Genomic DNA, 21,631 nt, shown 5'->3' on the forward strand with positions numbered 1-21,631 from the left:
CTCGTTTGTTTACTCAAATCGCTCGTGATCTTTTTTCTTTTTGTAAAATCATCAGAGAACCATTTGTTGGGCGAAAAACATGAAATACATTTCAATGAAAATACGGAATTTGATGCTTTGCTCAGAAGGAGGAAAAAACTCGAAGAAAAATTCTTACATAATGTACGGAAAAAGAAATATCAGAAAATAAGTGGAGCGCGGACAGCCCGAAGGTGGAAAAGAACAAATGAAAACAATCAGAAAAAGAGATGGCATTGAACAGGGAAGAGTTGTGATTTCTTTTTTTGGTTTACCCGTCGAATTGCGTTTTAGTTGAAAATTGAGAGCGGCAAATGGAATTGCGTGCGGTACAGAAAATCGACAATTTCTAGGTGCATATCCCGTTTTCTTATGTTCATCCGTTTGAAAATTGCTCGGCGCACGAGCACACACTCATCTCATTCGTTGTCTCTATCGAATTATTGTGTTGCCGAGTGTCTCTTGTTGAAAAGCAGTAACATTGATCTGAATTTTGGTTTGCTTCTGTAGCGGATGGCCTTTCGGCTGTGTTACTGAATGTTATTGATGTTTCTTTATATTCCTACTGCTGCTGCTGCTGCTGTCGCTGTGCGTTAGGTACATACAACAATGTGTTTTTGTGTTCGATTCGGTCCCCGCATACGTTTGCTCTTATGTACAATGTGACCGAGCGCGATTTCGAATCCGTTGAAGAGTACACAGCACAGCACAGCCGATGAGCATACAAACGATGGGATGATACCACGGCTGATTTTCGTGGCACTTTTTTTCTTCTCTTCTGCTGCTTCCTTACAACTTTTTCTGTGTGTTCCCCTCTCTGTCACATCTCTCAGCCTCCGTCTCTCTTGCCCTTCCGCATATCGCGATACACATGTGTGTCTGTGTGCCTGTGTGTGTGCTTATATATACAGAAAATTCGTATTCGATTTTTTCTCCTCGGCTTCAATTTTCATTTATATTGGACCGCGCGCCGTTTCGTATTGCATATATACATAGATTCGTTTGTGCTGAGCGCGCACACCGTTTGTCGATTGTATGCTCTATGTTTCACGCTTATATTTTTTCCGCTTTATTTTCATTTACTGGTTTTGTTGTTATTTCTTTCGTTCGCCTCGTTTTTTTCCCTACTTTTGCTGCTGCTGTTGCTGGTGTGTCGTGTTCACGACTCGTGAACTTCTCCTGTTTGTGAAAAATCGACATGTAAAAAGGGTCTCTCGGTGTGTTTTGATTTGTTTTCACCGACACGAGATTTTAAGCATTGAAACGGGCGTGTGTGCGTGTGTGTGTGTGTGCTGTGCGCTCTGTGTACGGGCGAGAGATTGAATTGTGTATACATGCAAGAGAGGATTTTTCCCGGCTTCAACCAAACTGGGACTAGATAAAAATTCAAGCGTATTTTGCGTGTGCACACAGGATCGTATGGAGTTGGTATACAGAATGAGCGCGCGGCACAGCGAATGGTGGAAGAAAAAAAATAATATAAATAAATAAAGGCACAGAGAGGAGCGACACCGAAAATATAAAAGAAATAAAAAAGCATAAAATAAAAACACACATTTACAATCCCTCGCGCCCGTTCACACACAAACACATGCACACACACACGCGTGTCACACTATAGAACACATGAGAAAAGAATCAGAGAGATGTTTTTTTTTGTACCATTTGTACTATTAGTTGAAATTTTGCTTTCGTTTTCGACTGATTGTAACGCGCTCACGGGTGTGTTTTGTTAGTATTTTGTTTCTGTCGCGACGGTCACAAAGTGTGCTCGTTCTTACTGCATCTCTCGTGTGTACAATTCCAGAGTCGAAACGAAACGAATTCATGTTCATTTCTTGACATGTTCGCTGCTGCTGCTCTTAAGCAAACGCTTTTCATAGATTCGGCTCGAAGAAGAAAAATCCGTGCGTTCAACTGAATTCACTTCCTTGAACTTGTAAGTTAAAATTAAAACCAAGTGCAAAAAGATAAAAAAAGGTACTTCGTGAAATTGTTTATTTTTTCTTTTCGATCAAAGAGAAATTTATCTCAAAGTGTATGTTTTCTATTATTGTTCAATGTCAATCGAAGTTTATCGTCAGCGGAAATACAGAAGTCAAAATCAATAAGTGTGCGCTGATTCAAAGGAATCTCCTACAAACAAATGATAAGGCGCCTAGCCATTTGAATCATCGAAAGAACTGTGACACTGATTACACTATTTGTTTTGATGTCAAACAATTGCAAATAGCATACGTTATCGACTTACGGATATCACGTAAATTGCATCGCTTCATTTTGTTGTTATTGCTAAATTCAAGTTTGTGATTTTTCGATATCAGTTTTTTTTTTGTGAAGCACAACAATGAGTAGTGAATAGAATTAGAAAAAAATAGTACAAATTGAATATTGAGTGTTTGATAAAAAAAATGAATTCATTGCATGCATGTCGAACGACAACTAGACTCATCGAATCATTCACATAGCCAACCATTTACGGTCAACACTCAACTGAGACGCACATGGTAACGTATACACATTTTATTGTTTACATTTATTTTATTTTAAGATTCTCAAATTCAGTGTTCGAATCGTTTGGCAATTTTAGGAATTTAAAAAATGTGTGTGTTTTGCATTAGATACTGCGAGTCGGTTTAACGTGATTTTTCGTTTGTTGTTGTTGCTTGTGGAAGAAAATGAAAATTTCGACCGGCTTCTAGCGTAAGATAACAATCGATTTTACACATACTTCCAGTCGTGTTCTACATGCAATTAATATCAAATGGCTATGACATGGAAATTCTAAACTAATCGCGGCCCAATGTACATTCTAAGAGTTTTGTATGTAAATACAGAAAAAAAGAACACTTGTTTCGATGCGTGCGATTCAAGCGCGAAAATGAATTGGCTATAAATAACAACAATGCGCGAAGAGAGGCTACGTAGCAAAACAAGCGCATATATATGTGCACAATTAATTAATTCAACTACAAAACAGTGAATTTTAAGCGCAGTTAATGCAAATATGGGCGAAATATGCACGAAAAAAAAAATATTACGAATTAAAACAGATGCATTCAGGGAATTGTGTAGGGAGAACAAAAAGAGTAATACTACGATAATGCTAAAATTTACAACGAAAATGTACAACAACTTATTTGTAAGAAACGCATCTCTCCGAAATGGTGTCATTGGCTCGGAATATTGTGTGTGTGCGCACGTTTTTTTTTTCTTTCAAAATGCGCGTAGGTGCATGGTAGCCGCAACTCGGCAGACCGGGGCACATAAAGAAAAAAATGCGCTTGGGCGCATACGAAAAAAGTGAGAGCAAGAGAGAGAGAGAGAGATAGCGAGAGAAGAACGCACAGCGAGAAAAAAAGGCCCATAAAACAACCAGAGACAGAAAACATTATTTCAATTAATTATAAAACAATGGAATGAAAACGTTTTACGTGCGAATCAAGTGCAATCGGTTACAAATTCTGTTGTGCCGCATTTTAGCATCAGCAGCAGCAGCAACAGTGCGAAAAATGCCGCATGCATACCCGAGAGTATGCTTGGCAGCAATAATTTGTACAAAACGAACATAAAATGTAAATGAAGTAGAAAAGTCTTTTGCGTTGCGCTGCATGTGCGTGCGCGCGCGCGCTCGACTACGAGAACGGCCACAGCGAGAGCACAATCCGAAGAGAGAAAGAGAAAGAGCCAGAAAGAGTTGGAAAGACAGGCATATACACTGAAATGCGAATAACGCGATGAAAAGCCCACCAAAGCGATTAATAGTGACTTGGCTGGTGTTGTGAGTGTGAAATCAGCAATTCGTTTAACATAAAATTTCATTGTACACAGCAAATTAATTAAAAACTCACATAATCGCAATTAATTATCTATTTAGTGAAATTAAAATTCTGGTGGCGAATGCAATACAGCTACAGCGGTACCAACGGTGGCAACAACGTCAATCAGGCGTGACAAAGACACACACACACACACACACACACACACACACACATGGGTAACGAGTGCCAGATCAATTTCAATCATTTCCATGTATTGGCCGAGATCATTTCATTAAAAGCAAGTCTTTAGCATTCCAAACAACAAATTTACGCTGCAGCAACAACAAATCAAAGGTCTTCACTTCGGTTTGATTCGCACCCAATGCAAGTGTATGATTAAATGGTCAGTTCGCCATTGGTGCTAAAATTGTTGACCACCTCGATCGAGAGAGCCCGTTTCACGATGAGCGCATTACAGCCCATTCAAATCTAATGAGCTCTTTTACGTGCCTGCACTAGATTTGGACAGGTCGCGTATAATTAAAAAGTAATTAAATATCGTGTATGTTCACTCTCTCCCTAGGCAGTCAAATCAATTCTAATAAGTGAACACATATCGCATTGCACGCGTTTAAACTCGATTTACGACACCCAACACTGTCGCACTCACTCGCTCGCGCGCGCACACACGCACACGCGGTATGCCCATCGGTGCTACACACTCATGATTCCTTATCATTATGTGAGCATTTCGAAGAATTGTCATCGAGGCTTTTAATGGTGTATCTCTCTTTCCAAATAAATCAACTCGCGACGCATCTTGGTTGTTTGTTTGTTTGTTTTTTCGTTGTTGTTCGCAGTGCCAGCTGATATAGTAAATACAAGAACAGAGAGCACACACACACACACACATTCTCCAGATTACGTAAACAGCATTACACAAAACCGTAACCATTCAAAATCAATTTCAGGGAACGATTTGTGATAACGTGATTGCAATTTATTATCAATTGGATCAATTGAACCGCTAAAATGGCAATCATCTTCATCTTTGGCCTTATTATAATGTCAACTCTTTTCGCTGAAAAATTCTGCGATCTCTCTTTCTCTCTCTCTTGCCGGATCTCTTTCTTTCGGTTTGTTTTCAATGTGAATTTAGGTGCAAAAAGTACCTTGAAGCATCTGTTGCTTAGATTACACAGCATTGATGCACTTTAAGACACAAGAAGGCAAAAAAAACCAACCGAGCGAGAAAGAGAGAGAGAGAGACAGAGACGGTAAAAAGCGTTGATATTTTTATTGTTTTTAAGCACGAGTTGCGCATCTGGCTCGCGCCGTCGTCATCATCATTGTCGTTGTCGTTGTCTTTGCCATTTTTCGAAAAGCCAATGGTAATTTCTTGATCCATCACTTTCAACATATTTCTCTTCTGATTGCATTTATTTATCATTTTCCAGCAGTTGACTGCCGTTTTACACATTTATTAATTAACCAAACAATTTACGATGTAGACATAAAAATACGATTCAATCGATCTATATCTTAATATTTAATTTATTACATTATCTTCGCTATCGATACCGATGTCAAGAAAATGTTGAAGACAACAACAACGCTCACAGTCAGAATGTCAGTCTGCTTTACGATCAAGAAGTGAAGCAACAATTAAAAGCCCATTATTGTATGTGTGTGTGCCTGTTCGAGTGTGACAAATAAATGCAACGATAATGATAATATAACATTAATATTTACTTTTATGTGTGGAATCTAAATCGAATGAATTTAGATATGAAGCAGACGACATAAACGACATTTTATCGATTCACAACTGTGAAAAAGAGAAGAGTTAATTAATGTTTTATGTATTGACTGTATATTAATTGAATCATACTAACTGAGTGAGTGAAACATGACAAAAAATATAGCAGAGAACCATTCTGTTTATTGATTCGAATAAATTCCAAAAGAAAAAAACCAGACTTGTTTCAACGATTTTTCTGCATTGATTTCTATTGAGTGTTTTTTTTTTAAATGAGTTAGCTATTTGGAACCATTTCACTTTTTTATGGTTAAAAAATTCTTTTTGAAGCAACCAATTTGGTTTATGATAGAATTATCATTTCCGATTAATCATCAAACCGAAAAAAAAATAGTTAACATTCAAAAGACATGTTTGAGAAATGAAAATTATGATTCATAATTTATGAATTATTATTAGTGAATTTCGAAAAAGTTTTTCGACTTTAATCGATTTCCGCAACCCATCACAAAATCTTGTATGACATCAGAAAAACGAGGCTCGAGACATCCGGTAACAGAACATATGTATTGCTGTTGACGATAGAAATTGACGCCAATCATGAAGCGAGATGTGATGTTCGCTTGTAAAGTAGTTGTTGATTCGCTCATCTCAATTAATCATATGGTAATTCGTTGCCCTTATTCGTGTGTACTGTTAGAGCGATAAAATGTTTTCGATTTCATGCATATTTTTTCCCTGCATCCAAAGTGCGACTGTAATTGTGTAATTGATGCACACTACACACACAATAGTGAGGAGTTAAGTTTTATACTAAAGTGTCATAACCAATACATTTAAATATAGTTGACATATTCGAATGGGATAAATGTCATCTCATTTGTGTATATTTGTTGGTGCTGACATCGGCTTTTGCGATAAACTTTATCCCATTCGTATATGTCAACTATATTTGAATGTATTGGTTATGACACTTTAGTATACAACTTAACTTCTCACTATTGTGTGTGTAAGATTGCAATGAGCGATTAGCTGATTTGGATTTCGATGCACGGCCATATAAGGTGGATCTACAATGCGGATCGAAACAAAATTTTGCTATTGATGCGCTTTCGTCTGGAAATCTTCAATCTTTCGATTTCAATTCAGATAAATTGGATAAATTTGAATAGACAACAAAATCTACTCAGATTTTGGCGCTGCTAACTGTACACATGCAAATAACGAACGAAGAAAGCAATGCGTGCAATTGCGATAAAACAAAACAAAAAAACACTAACAGAAAACTGCCACACACGGATTTGGTCATGCGAAACACCAATTTTTATCGTGTACCCTTTTTTGGTTAGATTACGGGCGATGACACAAAAGGCATTCAATTTGATGTATTTGTGTTGTTAATGCTGAAAAATTACGAATTGTTAAAATTCCGATTTTCACATTCGGTTTTTGGTCAACCAACCAACAAAGTAACGAGAGAAAAAAAAAGGTCTACACTAATATGTGACTTTTATTTGAAGGTTTATTGTCTCTCTTTCTCGTTGAGTGGCCAATTGTCAGCGCTCTTTCCATCCAAATTGAAACCGCAATAAGACCAACAAAAAACAGACACAGAATATAAAACGGTACATTCTTGCAATTCGTATGCCAAAGTTGCCGTTTATAAATGCAATGCAATCGAATCGATCGACCGACTGAAAACGATGAATTACAGTTTCCAAATCGAATGCGGCCACAATTTACGGTGACCATTTTAAACGATTTACGAAATTTGTTCGGAGCTTCTTGCTCTGCTGTGTGCCATTTGCCCGCAGACACATTTGGCGATGCTGGTTTTCGGCGTGTGTATACGTTTTTCGTTGCTCTCATATGGTTGTGTCTTTGTGTTTATGTCAACTCTCTGATGGGTTAAGTTGCAATAGTGCAAAGAATCATTTGCGGGAATAGCGCGCTGATAATGGATCTTTGTTTGTGATTTTTTGGTTCGTTTTGCTTTGCATCGAAATCGTGTGTGTGTGTGTGTGTGCTTGTTTCTGCTTTCCTGTTGTACATTGCCTTCGATCGACATTTTTGGAAAAATATATCACTCGTATGTACGTACATGTCGTCAAGTCGAGCAGCAGGATGCATTCATGCATATTATTCTAAAATTGTGTTGTTTTTTTTTTCTTCGCCTGGCACCAGCAGCAGCAGCAGTGCTTCTGCCATTTCGATTGAGGTATTCGTTTTTGCTGTTTCACTGTTCATATGAAATCGCCTTTAAGGTTGGCCTGTACTATAAAACGACAAGCCAAAGTCAGCTTCTCTTTTTTTGGGAGATTGATTTAAATTTATTGCTCGTGGTTTTTCATGTGAATGCGATGTTGCGCGCTTTTTCGCATCTTTTTCTGCAGCCTCTTTGCGTGTTGCTGCTGCTGTTGCTGCTTCTGCTGCTGCTGCTTTTTTTGGTCTGATGCATTCAGATACACATTTATGCAGAGAGTTATACAATTTTTATATTTATTGTCACATAATTTTTGCGCTATTGGCTCCCTTTGCGGATTCGATTTGACATAAAACGATATTGCCATTGCCATTTCGATGAAAAACCACTGGCTGCCATCGAGAGAGAAGAAGAAAAAATCAATCGAGACTGGCCGCATTGAGGATCGAAATGTGAAAAAAAAACATCACATTGTGTGTATTATAAATGGAAAAGACACTAGCCGGTAGAAATGGCTGACAAAATTATACACACACAAAAACAGACTGAGAGAGAGAGAGAGAGATAGCCGACATCGTCGTTATGTCGCGCATTTTGTTTCCGAGCTGCTCAGAAGCTGTTGCACTCCAAACAAAATGACAAAACAAACAAACCAACCAACGAAACCCAACGAATGAACGACACACACGAATCAAGAGAGAAAACGAATTGAAACTAAAACAAACTACACACAACGCACATTACAAACGCGCGAGACAGGAGGAGACGCAGAAGAAATCAGAAACACGCAAATTGCGTACAGGCTCGCTTACAAATGGAAAAGTGTTGTGTTGTTTTAATTTCCATTCATCTCATATGTACAGAAAATTACACAACTGTATTGTCAATTTGCAGTGGCTAAAATGAACGGCGTCTGCAACTGCCGCCGGTCTTGACGTTCGACATTAGAAATTCATCGTTTTTATCGGGAATTGTTAATTTTGGATAGAACATCAAGAAACTGAGAGGCAAAAAACTTCGAGGTTGAATTCGAACGATTTCTTCAAAAGACCATCGCTCAATATTTCAATTCGTTTCAAGCAAGTTCATTCAGGTCGCAGGCGTTCATTATACGCAACATTTAGTCACTGCGCGATGTTGGCAAAATGTCGCTTATCGCCGTTGTAGTACTTTGTTCTTGTTCTTTTTTATTTAAACTCTGTGTCTACTTGTGTGCTTGATTCTTAAACCGTGTATGCGTTCAACATTCGGTTCGCTCCATAACGTATTTCATACGCATCCGAAATGGGATTGGTTTACTGTTTGTTGTTTGTGCCAACTGCCATCAGTAGTCGACCAAACGAAATGGTTCGCGATACAAGGGAAGTGAATTGTTGCAGAGAGACAAAACCAAATGGGAAATACCAATGACGATGAACGCGACAGAAAGCATCGAACAAACAAACAAAAAAATGGCTTGCAAGTTGTTCGTAATCGCAACAAAACGATCTGAAATAATAGAAGCGCAATGCATTTGCGGTCCCAAGTAGATACGCAAAAACATCATCTTGGTATTTAAATGATTATTTAATTGATGACTTTTATGGCCTTGTGTTATTCCAATGAATGTTTTACCCAGATGAAATACAACGCATCATCATTCCAGCTTGCGGTTGACAAATATGTTGCGTACGTCAAGTTAAAAGTTGGAATGAGCCGAACGAAAAAAGAACAAACAAACGAAACAGCAACGACAATCGATAAAAGTAAAGCATCGTCAGCATTGTGAGCAGTCATTGACTGCTATATAAAAAGCGATCCTTTGCTAAAAATCCGTTAAACGGGTGGTTTACGACCTAATTTCCAACTTGATTGACATTCCATTTGAAAATGATTAAACATTCTATGACTAATTTTGCCGACGTCCTAAAATGACGACATAACAAATTTCCGATTAAATTGACTGTACTCTTGATCAAATCTGAATTTTGATTGAAAATGAATTTAAATGTAACGAAACAAGAACACCGAAAAAACCGAACCATTTCGAATATTGTCGAATATTGTATTGGATTTTACGTTTTATGCCAAAATTCCCCGACCCAAGAGAACAGCTACATAGTTTGTGTTTGTCGTTCATTAATTGCTTGTTATCGCACTGTGTGTCAGACGACGTTCGTTAGAGATAGTGAAAAATTTGCACGCAGGTCAAAACACACAACATACATACACACAAACCGAAATGAAAAAGAAGTTTTCGGAAAGGCGTTTGGCTTCTGGTAACATTTGCCGCATTGGTTAAATAATGATTATGGGCTTCTTGGTTGGGGTTTTGCATAATTGAGAACAACAAGATCAGCTACATCATCTCGCTTTCGAGAGGAAGAGTTTTTCGATATCCCAGTGTTAAAAATGCATCAAATTTTTTTTTATTTTAAATGAAGACCTAACCATTTACAGACACGCCGAATGGAAATTAATGAAACGATCGGAGTAGGCGCGTGGATACGATGCAATAAATTATCAGCGAATGAGATGGAATGTATACTAAAACGAAACGAAATCGACAATATTTTGGAAGTTTTGTATCAAATAATCGTCGGCATTGAAACAACAAATGATAGTCGGAACGGGGAAATTAATACAACCGATGTGGTGAAACATTTTGCGTTTTGATGGGAGCATAACGAGCCATTTGCCCTGTAATGATATGTAAATCAGGAGGAGAGAAAAATAAATCGTTTCCGCGATTGGAACAAATTTTTCGTGGGCTTTTTTCTTTCTTCTTAAATAGCCCAATATTGTTTACGTTTGTTAAACGGAAACGTCGCTCAATAACAATGCAAATGACCACGATGTGGTGTTCTATTTACAGCTTTTTTCATTAAATTGAATCGATTTCATCAGTTATTCGATTCACACACACGCGCGCGCGCACACACTTACGCTCAACTAATTAGTGTCATTCGAATGCAAGAACAACTTGTGTATGACAATCAAAGAAGATTTTGGAGTGAATTTATACATCGTTTCGATGAAAGAGTTTGTGTCCGACCGTCTATTGTGCTCCCACAGATTGTGTTGCACAAAAATGAACCAACATTTTCGGGCAAATGTCCAAATATGGATATGGGTGACGTAGAATTTTTCTCAAGGTCAACACCGTTGAATGTGTGTGTGTGCAGTGTTTCATGTGATTTAAATGACACCCGCTTAAAATGCGGATTGTTAGAATGTGCAATGTGCATGCATCTCGGCATCACTTGCAAATGCGAGAAGTAAAAAATCACGTTGCCTCAGCCGAATGAAGCGACACCATGAAAGCCAAACATAAATTTACGCTTTAATCGAAAGTTGTTCATTAGTTCGATTAATTATAACATAGGTGCAATTAGTGACTGTCACCGACCTAACCGGAGCACATTGTCGATAAAATTGCATTCAACATCGAAAAATAAGTAAATGAGAGCCTGAGAACAAAGGGAATGTGAGTGCAACACACCGCACACTTAGACAACAACAATAACAGCAACAGCGACATCAGCAGGAACAGCACATGTGGTGTGTGCGCAAAACCATTTGTATGCACTAAGTCAATGGTACTTAAATAGTCGCGTGAACTCAAACAATTTAACAACGTTCGGTCGATTTTGCGTTAAGTGGACTCGGCCGTTGTTGTGCACAATCCATTTTCTTGTACGCCGGCGTGCATTTCCACCTCAATTAATCGCATCGACGACGGGACGATTGTGTGGCTGTGTGAATGTGTATGTGTGTGTGTGTGGATGTGACGAATCACACACAGTTTTTCCATGTTTATTGGCAATACGCAAAGCAGCGTAAGCACATCTCTCGCCATCAACACTTGTTGTGATTTTAATTTGGTATCCGTGTTTGCTTTTCGCGCATCGTCGGCAAAGTATTTGCTGCGGTCGAAAACATTTAAAACCATTTATCAATTTGTACGTAGACATCGAATTCATCTTGCCTTTTTCTTGTGCCGCTGATGCGTGCAATTGTGCCGGGATGCGTGCGCGCGTCTTCGTGTGTGCAGTTGGAAACTTCAAAAGCAACACATTTAATTAAATAAATTTCCGATTGAAATGCTATGAATGTTCGATTGAGACGTTTGTGCGGCTCTTTGCGCCTTTTGCCCATCGCATCGCAGTTGGCAGACGCGCTTCTGTTATTATTATTGCACAGCCCAGGCGATGTCATCGATTAAGTCAAAAATTTTGTACACATTCATTTATTTCTATATACTTAAAAAAATAATAATCATTTGAGCAGCGCAGAGAAAACAACAACCACGGCGCGTGCATCATTCCGTTGATGTGTTCAATCGCCACCAAATGTAATGCCACATAAACATTTATAAAATGCACCATTCAATTGGCCTACCCGATAATTTTCGCGTGCTGTTTTCGATTTTACATTTGTACAAATTGCATGCGCACATCGAAAATGATGAGCATGCTAACTATGCACGGATTGATGAGCACACAGACACAGTCGACATTTTGCCATTTCGTTGCGTTTCTCTGATTTATCGGCCGTTTTGTATGACTTGAAACCTCGGTTTTGTATTCGGTTTGGGTTGGATTTTTTTTTCTTCTCTTTATTTAGCATAAATTTATATTCTTTAATTTACAGAAGAAGGAAAAAAAAGAAATTAACCCATTACATCGTTGACTTTTAAAAGTCAAATCGCTGCATTTAGTCAGTCTGAGGGATCAGTCTTGGCTTTGGTTCACGGGCTGGATATTACCATATCATTTTTCAACGTGTTGAAAAACGAAAATATTTTTATTGTTCCGAATAATGAAAATTTATTTCATTTATTACGGTTTAATTCATTGGACTGAACAGAAACATACAAAAATTATTGTTCCATTAAAATATTTAATTTTGTTTCGGTTTTTTTTTCTCTTGTAGATTTCATTCGAAGACAATGGCCCAGGATACTTTCATCGTATAATTTGCAACAAGTAGTCATCAAGAACTTAAACCATTTATAACCCATTCACAAATGTGCTGAGAAAAAAGAACTATAGCCGCAAAATATTTTGGACACAATGCAGAAAAACTGATGACGCCTTCAATTTAGCTAGTTAAATAACAATTGAGCGACTGTGTTGTTGTTCTTCTTCCATTCATTTATACAAATAAATGATTTTCTTCGTTCGTTGCGTAATTTATTGAATGTGATTTATTGAAAATAACCTGAAAAAAAAACGACAAAATAAAAATGCTTAAAGAACTCCCATCAACTGATAATTCATCACCGACAGCCGATCATTGCTGTGGCGGTTGCGGTCGTTCCATTCGTGATCGGTGAGTGAATCAATTTTTCATTTGTTTTTCCTCAAAAATTTGAGCGAATGAAACATTTTTTTTTGCAATTTTAAATTGCAAGTTCAGTTTCAATTCCACATTTCTCCATTATTGTTTTCTTCGGAAGCAATTTTTCGTTCATACGAATTGAAAATCTAAATTTTGTTGCATGTTCAAAAGAAATGCTAAATTTGAATGTCAAAAATGTGATTCCTTTCCAGATTTTACCTATTGGCTGCAGATCGATCGTGGCACGGTTCGTGTTTGCGATGCTTCCGATGTTCCCAGCCTCTTGATTCTGAACTCAGTTGCTTCGCTCGTGACGGAAATATTTATTGCAAAGAAGACTATTACCGGTAATTACATGATTGAAAATTCGCTTACATTTCATTTTGAATAAGTGCTTATAGCTTCCAAGCGTTGTGTTTTTTGTGTGTCAGTCAATACATGTGATGAGGGGGATGTCATGTTTTCGTGACGAATATAAAAAGAAAAGCCAAAACATCGGCAGTCAATGCCACACCAAATAAATTTTCTCTTTTTCGGACTTCACTTAGAAAATGCGATAGAAATCGATAAAATAAACATTTCACTTTGATTGACTGTCACTTGGGTAAACAGTTCATAATTTTTTTTCTATTTTTTCATTCGAAGCGGTCAGAAACAATTGTCGAGACTTTGTCGACGAACTTTGTTTTCTCGCTTTCGTTTCGCATTTGGTTGGGGAATGAACGCATGACATCATATCGGTTGTGTGCATATCATTTTAAGAAAGTAGAAAAGTGTCAACACCAAATGTCTCTTTCACATGAAGTGCATGAAAGAAAATCCAACAGCCCACACTTCGGGGCCCCATGGTCAAGTGAGTAGGTGTTTTTTCTTTCGTTGTTGCTGTTGTGCACGACATTTATGAGAATCGAAATACGTCAACATTAAACCAATCAGAAGAGACTCTTCACTCAATCAGTGTATAGTTAACGAAAATGTTTTTCGAAGCGGCCCCGGCGATGCGATCAAATGAGCTCACCTAGCAACACAAACACCAAAGTGGTTGACAATTTGTCCCTTGCTCATGCAACATAATGAGCACTGTGTCAGTTGACAACACGGGAAAATGATTTTGTGTCGGTGGCAACAGTGGCGATGGATTCACACAGTGGGTGAACGAACAATTATCAAACAAAATCATAATTTGTATCGAAAATTCCCAACTTTTCGATCCTTTTTTGACAAAATTCAAGAATTCAAAGTAAATTCTTCTGGTAATTTTATTTTGGGGTCGAACGGATGTAAAACCTTCATTGACTTTTCGATCCTTGGTTGGCCATTTTGCAGGTGTAGTTTTTGAAATGGGTCTTTTCTAGGGGTTTCACGCAAACTCGAAGGCCGAAGATTTTACTAAATAGCTGGAAATAAAACCATTTTATGTGTAAACTATAGATATTGCTTCTTTTTGTTCATAAACTCGAATTTTTTAGAATTTTTTGAATCTAAAAATTCTGGAAGTGGGTTTTGGTGGATCCTCAGGATTGTTCAAAACCGCTCCTGGTTCTGGAAGTGGATCCTCAGGATGGACCAGGGCATTGTCAAACCCAGTCTGATCCATCCTGAAGATCCACCAAAACCCACTTCCAGAACCGGGAGCAGTTTTGAACGATCCTGGGGATCCACCAAAACCCACTTCCAGAACATAATTTTCAAGGTGAATGTTGAAATATTTCGAAATAATACGGATTTTGGTGAATCCCAGAGAATTTTAGAGAAAAGAGAGAAATATTGAAATTTTAGATGAATTTTAAGTTGCGTGAAACCCCTAGGGTCTTTTTGTTATGTCGAATACCGGTTCGATACATAACTCAATTTCATTTGATGGTTCATTTTTTTTGTATGCATATGCCAACCAAATTGCCGTTGCTAGTGTCGTGCATTTAGGCTCCAATGTAACACATTGTGATTTGCGAAACGTGAACGCGAAGTAAATTTCCGAAACATGGATGCACAGCAGAGCAAAACAAACGAAAACAACAACAAAAAATGGAGAAGAAAAAAAAATTCGAGTCGAACGAGAACAAATCATGAGCTTTTTTAATCCTTGATAAAACTGTTGTTCGCCAACTGGACTTTGTTTTCTCGTTAGAGAGATTTGTTCGGCAGACAAACTTTTTGAGCCGAAAAAAAAACTGGCAAGAGGAACAACAACAACGAAACGAACAGAAAAAAAAAATCGGCAACAATGATACGAAAAATGTGCGAAAACATGTAAAAAGCATCGGGCAAATAGGTAGAGATGGTTGAAACAACAATTCGAACATTTTTCAACAGAAAGAAGTCAACGAAAAGAAACCATCGAATCCCGAGACAGAGTGAAAAAGAGGGAAAAAATAACAACAGAGAGAGAGAGAGGTAGAGAGAGAGAAAAGGAAAATGAAATGAAACAGCGAAAAAAAAGAACGGGAAAAAAGTTGCTACGAAAATGTTAAACGCTTAGGTAAAGAGCAAATACAAGCGTTGTGCATTCATTTCATCTTTTCGCATTGTTGCGATTGTGCAGAAGGGCTTCGGAATCGGACAGACGTAGTATTTCATACGAAATTGTCGTTTTACTTGGCAATTTTTCGCTTCTGATAATCGGAAATGTGCGTGAGTGTGTGTATCCCTCGCTCGTTCTTGGCGTATGCGTCAGTGTACGTTGGTTTTGTGCTTCATCTTTTTTCTTCCTTTTTTTGCAGAATGCGACCAATGCCGCGCGCGCACCGATAAAGAATGTTTGTTTCATCGAAAATGTTCTCGTTCACTTTCGATGCTAGTCGCCTTGCCAACATTTTCGTAGCGAACTATTTTGCTGTGTGACGGTGCTTGAAAAATGTCCGCCGATTTATTTCGGAAATTTGGTTGAAATCGCAAAAATCCGCTCTGCGATAAAGTTTGTATTTTTTTTTTCCAGCGCGTTCTCTCTCCCTCTCACACTCTGTCTCCGAACATTTTGATATTTTGTGCAATGAAATCCATGTGCGAGCGTTATGTGCTGCATTTTTTGTGCATGTCGTCTTCAATGCGCTCATTCGCTCGCTCGCTCGGACTGTATGTTCTGCTTCGTGGTTTTTTTGTATGATTATTTTTTCCGTAGATGTTCATTTTCAAGTTGCGTTTGTCGATGCTGATGCTGCTGCTGCTGCTGCTGCTGAGAGTGCATTTCGACGATTGCGAGTATAGTCATTTGGTTTGCACAACGTACAAAACAATAAAATTATAAAAATTCTCTCTTTTCAATACAATGCAAACGGTTTTTCCAGATAAAAGATTCTTCATTGCATTCATGGGATTCATTGCCGGAGCACCGCAATGCTTGCATGCAAACGGGCTAAACGATTTCTATGCATTGTTTATTATATCGATTTTTTGTTTCGTTTTTTATTTGATTGTGGTTTGTAGGCTCGCCTTTTCGCTAGTATCCATCCTTTTCGCACTTGTCTTCCGTGTGCGGCCCGGCCCGTCTGTGTGTTTGCATTTTTTTTCCTTTCCTCTCGCATCTTCTGTTTGTTTGATCGGCCACAAACAAAATGGCCAACGTCAAAATAAAAGGCGAAAAACACACGTATTTATTTCGAATTTCGAATACAAAAGACGCAAAATAAATTTCAATATAAATATAAAGCGTAAAAAATAAATACACAAAAACCAAATGAAGAAGCAGCGTAAATCTGAAGTGAAACCGACGAAAAATACAAACAATATTCGATCAGAATAATAAAGTGTACACACGAATGCAAGCTGATCTATGGAAATGCTTGAAAATATAAAAATACAATGCTCAATGCATAAACAATCATTCGATGCAGCGCTGGACAGCTTATCGTTCACATGCATGTGCAAAATAAAAAAAAACCACGAACGAATGATGTTCGCTTTGAGGAACGAATGATTTCAAAAGCAACAGAAAATGTGTATAATAATAAATTAAAAAGGTCATTGAAAGTTTAAATGGCGAAAAAAAGCAACAGATAAACGGAAAGAAAGAACCCTTTGACAAGCCGAATGAAAAGCACGCACAAAATATGACCTCAATGAATGAAAATGCAGGCCCAACTCTGACTTTCGAAATTTGAATGAAAAACGACAGATAATATTCCATTTAACTAAATGAAAAAGAATGGGCCTGGCAAATGCGCGACATTTTGTGCAAAAGGTATATGGCAACAGAATGAACAACACATACACACACGCAAAAGAACACAAAAAAATTGTACGGAATATTGAATAACAAATAAAAAGGAGTAAGTTAAGCTGCTGTTGAGCGCCCGTGTACGCGCACAGCGCATACACAGAGAATGTTATCAGCGAGTGAAACAATGCCAATGAAAATTGTATGTTGCCATTGTCCATTTTTTTCTCTTCATCTGAATTGAATTGATTTTGGGAATCCATTATTCATGAATTTAAACATGCACAGTGCACACAGTGCACACACCGCACGAAATGCACACAAGGAAAAGGCATGAAAAATGGACACAACACAAACATTTAATGGACACTTTTACTCACGAACCATATTTTTTCTCCCTCCAACAGTCGAATCAGTTTGCGTCAAATTTCCATTATGACATGATTTTCTCTCCAATGATAATAATTTATCTTGATTTGGAAACAACAACAGCGAAAAAAATCGTGAAAAAAAGAATTGAAATCGAATTGAAAAAAAAAATGATGTTTGTGAGCATTTAATAGGTGTGAACGAATGAATGCCAACAATAACTCGGACAATTTCGTTTTAAATAGTGTGAACCAACAGCCCAATTGATTGCAGTTGCATTTTTGATTCGCTGTCACTTCGATTGTGCTCGGTCTAATTATTGTGTCGGATCCGATTTAAGTGTTTGCCATTCATTGAATCGGTCTGTCTATCGGTCGTATAACATCATTGATGCGCTTTTCATGTCCTCCCATGAATGAATCGTATAAAGCAATTGTGTATACAAAAAATTACAATAGATCGAAATCAATTTTCCCCCGATAAATGAACAGTAGCTCATCAAAATGTGTTTATTCATTAAAATGTTCGCGTCTCTTAGCCGCTTTCAAAGATCGATCTGAAAAGATTTGTAGTACAGAACAAAAAAAACACATGTCGAAATTCAAAGCTTTCTTCAGCCTACACGATAAAAGAAAAGCCTCTATTTTCATTATAATTTGCTTTGAAATATTGTGTTTGCTATCATAAACCAGCCATAAACTACTCAAAATGCAACAATCAAAATTCATTCCCACTTTTTTTTCCCGAAATGAACGGAGCATAAACAATAAATATTAGAGGTGAATGAAGCGCCTCGGCCATAATCAAACTCTCGCTCACTCGCCCACTCACAACAACAAATGAATCATGATGTAACTTATTGATCATTTTATGCGAACGGTGTTTGAAATTACTCACGCTTCCAACAGCGAATAAACGTATCAATTTGGCTGATATTTCTGTGTATCAAATCAACAAATTGGTTTTGATTACTTTACATATTTCTCGATGCTGGCGCACCGTGTTGCATATGGGCGTTATAATCGTTCCTTTTATTCTTCTTCTTTTTTTTCATCTTTCTTTTGCTAGATCAACGTTTGTTGTTTGACATTTCAAATCGATATAAATATGAATTCATTAATAGATTTCAATAAATTTTCGATTCATAACCAATTAGTAAAAAACGCTTCAATCCTAGAAAATAGACATGGCATCGTACCATAACCTCTAGATGGCTCTGGTTTTGGTTCGTTTATTGCCAATAAATATAAACGTCAATGTTCGATAGCGCGGATATGATGGAGCGCGCAAGTGCGCTGCTTGATATTCGATATACATATGGACAGGTGTATTTCATATCAATGTTCAATCATTAAAATGTCAATAATTTGAATAAATCACCGAATTTCGTCTCATTCAAAGGAACTCGCATTTGAAGCGATCATAAAAACGAATCCCATTTCTCTCGATGGGAAACTGACAGCATCAAGACCATGAATTGTCATTTGCATTTGTAATTTTGAGTGGACGCGAGAGAAGAATCGTGGGTTTTTTTTCAAATTTTTATGATTCAAAATTGGAATAACAAATTTGGAATCGTTATTATTTATTTTTCTCGGGCTAATGCCCGAGTAGCGGCACGGTTTTTTTTTGTATTGTTCTTTGGCAGAAGCTGCCCTTTTCCAGTGCGCAACGCATTTTTTCATTCTTCTTCTTTTTAATCGAAAATGCAATACGATTTCGATTTATTCCTTATTTATGGTTATTTCAGCAACGAAAACTGAGCGAGTGAGGGAAAGAGATATATATTCGTTCGTGATGCGTCCATTTTCCATTTCATTATTTTTTTATTATCATCATCGATTATTTGGTCATGGGTTTGCTTATTCGTTCGCGTACACATTCCGTGCTCTGCTTTACTTTTTTCGCTGCTGCTCTTGTTGTTGCCCATATTAATCGCTGATTGTGTGGATAATGTCTTGTGCATTTAATACTTTGACCGTTTTTTTTCTCTTCATCTCTCTGTACTGTTTCTCATTTTGTAGATTGTTTTCATCACGACGATGTGCCCGATGTGGTACGGGGCTCAGTTCATCGGAATTGGTAATGCGTGCACGAGATTTGGTTTTTCATGTTGGCTGTTTTTGTTGCATACTTTGTGGACAGCATTTAAGTGCCGGCGATACAGCAGCTGTACGAGGCGGACGCGTATTTTGCAGTGAGCATTATGATGCTGATGTTTTAAGGTAAAAAAAAGAAAAGAAAAACATACACACACCAAACCAAAGGCAGCAAGAAGAAGAAAAAACAAGCTGGCTTGTACAAACCGAACAGTTTTGTGTTTCTGTTTCGTTTTCTTCTTTTCGTCACACACAAAAAAAACAACCTTTGTCTCCATTTCGTTGATCGCGAAATTTATTTCAAGAAATCAACTCATAACGGTACCGCATCAATTTCAATGATTGCCGTCTCGTTTTGACTTCTTTTTCCTTGATTTGAATCAATTTTATTGTTTTGTGTATGCGTTTTTTCTTCGTTGTGCCAACTAATTTGTATAATCTTTTTTGTTTATTCTGTGCGCACAGCGAATCGAATTCACTATCGCCACCATTCTTCACCGGCACCAATGGCACAGCACAAAAGGGTCGACCACGAAAACGTAAACTAATGATAAATCACCATCAAAATGATCCTCTTAATTTAGGAACGGCAATGCAAATGGGTACGTATACTTTACTATCAATTTTTAATATCAAAACATTGCTTTTCTCCATTCCTTTTTTCCCCCCTTGTTTTCTTGCCAATTTTTCTCACCGATTTATTCGATATTCGTCGTTTGATTTTTTAACCACAATTTCGAGCATTAAACAATAACGTAGAAAAAGAAGAAAATTAGGCGATTTTTCGAGTGCGTTATGACGACAAACAATAGTTAACATGTATCTTGTATTGTTCGTGCGCTTATCAGTTGAGAAAATCACACATCTTTTTTTCTGTTCTCTCTGTCTATCCATAGCTAGTTCATTAAGAAGCTCATTGAAATGATGCTGAGGTTGAGTATGTACTCAAGTGTGGTGTGTTACAACAAATAGGGGCTTATTTATAGAGAGATTCTCAGCCGCAACAGAAATACCCGTAAAATGAAAACCGATTCTTTGTTTTCTTTCTCAGTCTTCGTAAAAGAGAAGGAGAGAGATGGTTCTGTCTTCGTATAAGAGAGAAATGGAGAAAAAAAAGAAGTGAAAAAACATTGAATCGACAACTTTTGGTTGCGCTGCAAAAAAAATGTTGTTGTTGTCACTGTCGCATAGTCGCATATTAGATATCTGTACGGAAACGTGACTTCTTCGCAGATTAATTTCACCACTTTTATTCCATTTTATTTAGTTGGTGACGTTGTTTTCATCTCTCGATTTCTTACTTTTTTCAAACATCAAACAATGGACACAGAATAGAGGCAAGAGTGACAGAGAGACAGAGAGAGAGAGAGTGAGAGGGAGAGAGAGAGAGACAGAGAGGAAGATAGAGAAAAACGGAAAGAAAGGAACAAAGCGCGAGATGATGAAGATTAACTGCAAAAACTTTATTTTTGCAACCTCGCTGCTCGATGCGCGCACAACACAACATCGAGTGAGACAAGATCCTTTTCACTTTTCGCTAGTCAAGCACGTAAAATGAAAATGAAACTCATGGTTTTTTTTTTCGTCGAGACAACCACGCTGAGGCTGAAGGGAGGCATATGTATATTTGGGCTCTGTGCTATATTGTTTTTATATTTTGTCTTACTATTTATGAAAAAGATCACATCTCAGGCGCGCATTTTCGTTGCAGTCCACTCTCAATGTTGTGTGCAGCATGTTGACTTTTCACAAAACATTCCACGCGGATGAGAATGAAGGAAGGAAAAAATGGTACAGCTGAGACACACAGAGAGAAACAGCAAGACGAAAAAAAAGCCACAAATAAAAATATCGAAGAAAATCGATAAAACTGACGGCCTGAGAAGAAAAACCTTTCCTACAAAACCTGTGCGCAGAACACAAACACAGAAATTTTTTAGTCAAAAG

General features: G+C 37.6%; 1 protein-coding gene across 1 annotated transcript in view; it reads left to right on the forward strand.

The window, feature by feature from the left end:
* Positions 1-1,656: 1,656 nt before the first annotated feature.
* Positions 1,657-21,631, forward strand: part of LOC129577740 (LIM/homeobox protein Lhx9-like) — a 24,088-nt gene continuing 4,113 nt past the window's right edge. The window contains exons 1-5 of the mRNA XM_055465240.1: positions 1,657-2,525; positions 12,656-13,054; positions 13,276-13,410; positions 19,610-19,810; positions 20,150-20,286. Coding sequence (XP_055321215.1) covers positions 12,969-13,054; positions 13,276-13,410; positions 19,610-19,810; positions 20,150-20,286 — 559 coding nt within the window. The 5' untranslated portion in view covers positions 1,657-2,525; positions 12,656-12,968. The remainder of the gene's footprint in view (positions 2,526-12,655; positions 13,055-13,275; positions 13,411-19,609; positions 19,811-20,149; positions 20,287-21,631) is intronic.

This window comes from Sitodiplosis mosellana, unplaced genomic scaffold, assembly GCF_009176505.1.
Source record: "Sitodiplosis mosellana isolate CC-2019 unplaced genomic scaffold, AAFC_SMos_1.0 Smas_scaffold_6226, whole genome shotgun sequence".
In the NCBI taxonomy this organism is placed as follows: Eukaryota; Metazoa; Arthropoda; class Insecta; order Diptera; family Cecidomyiidae; genus Sitodiplosis; species Sitodiplosis mosellana.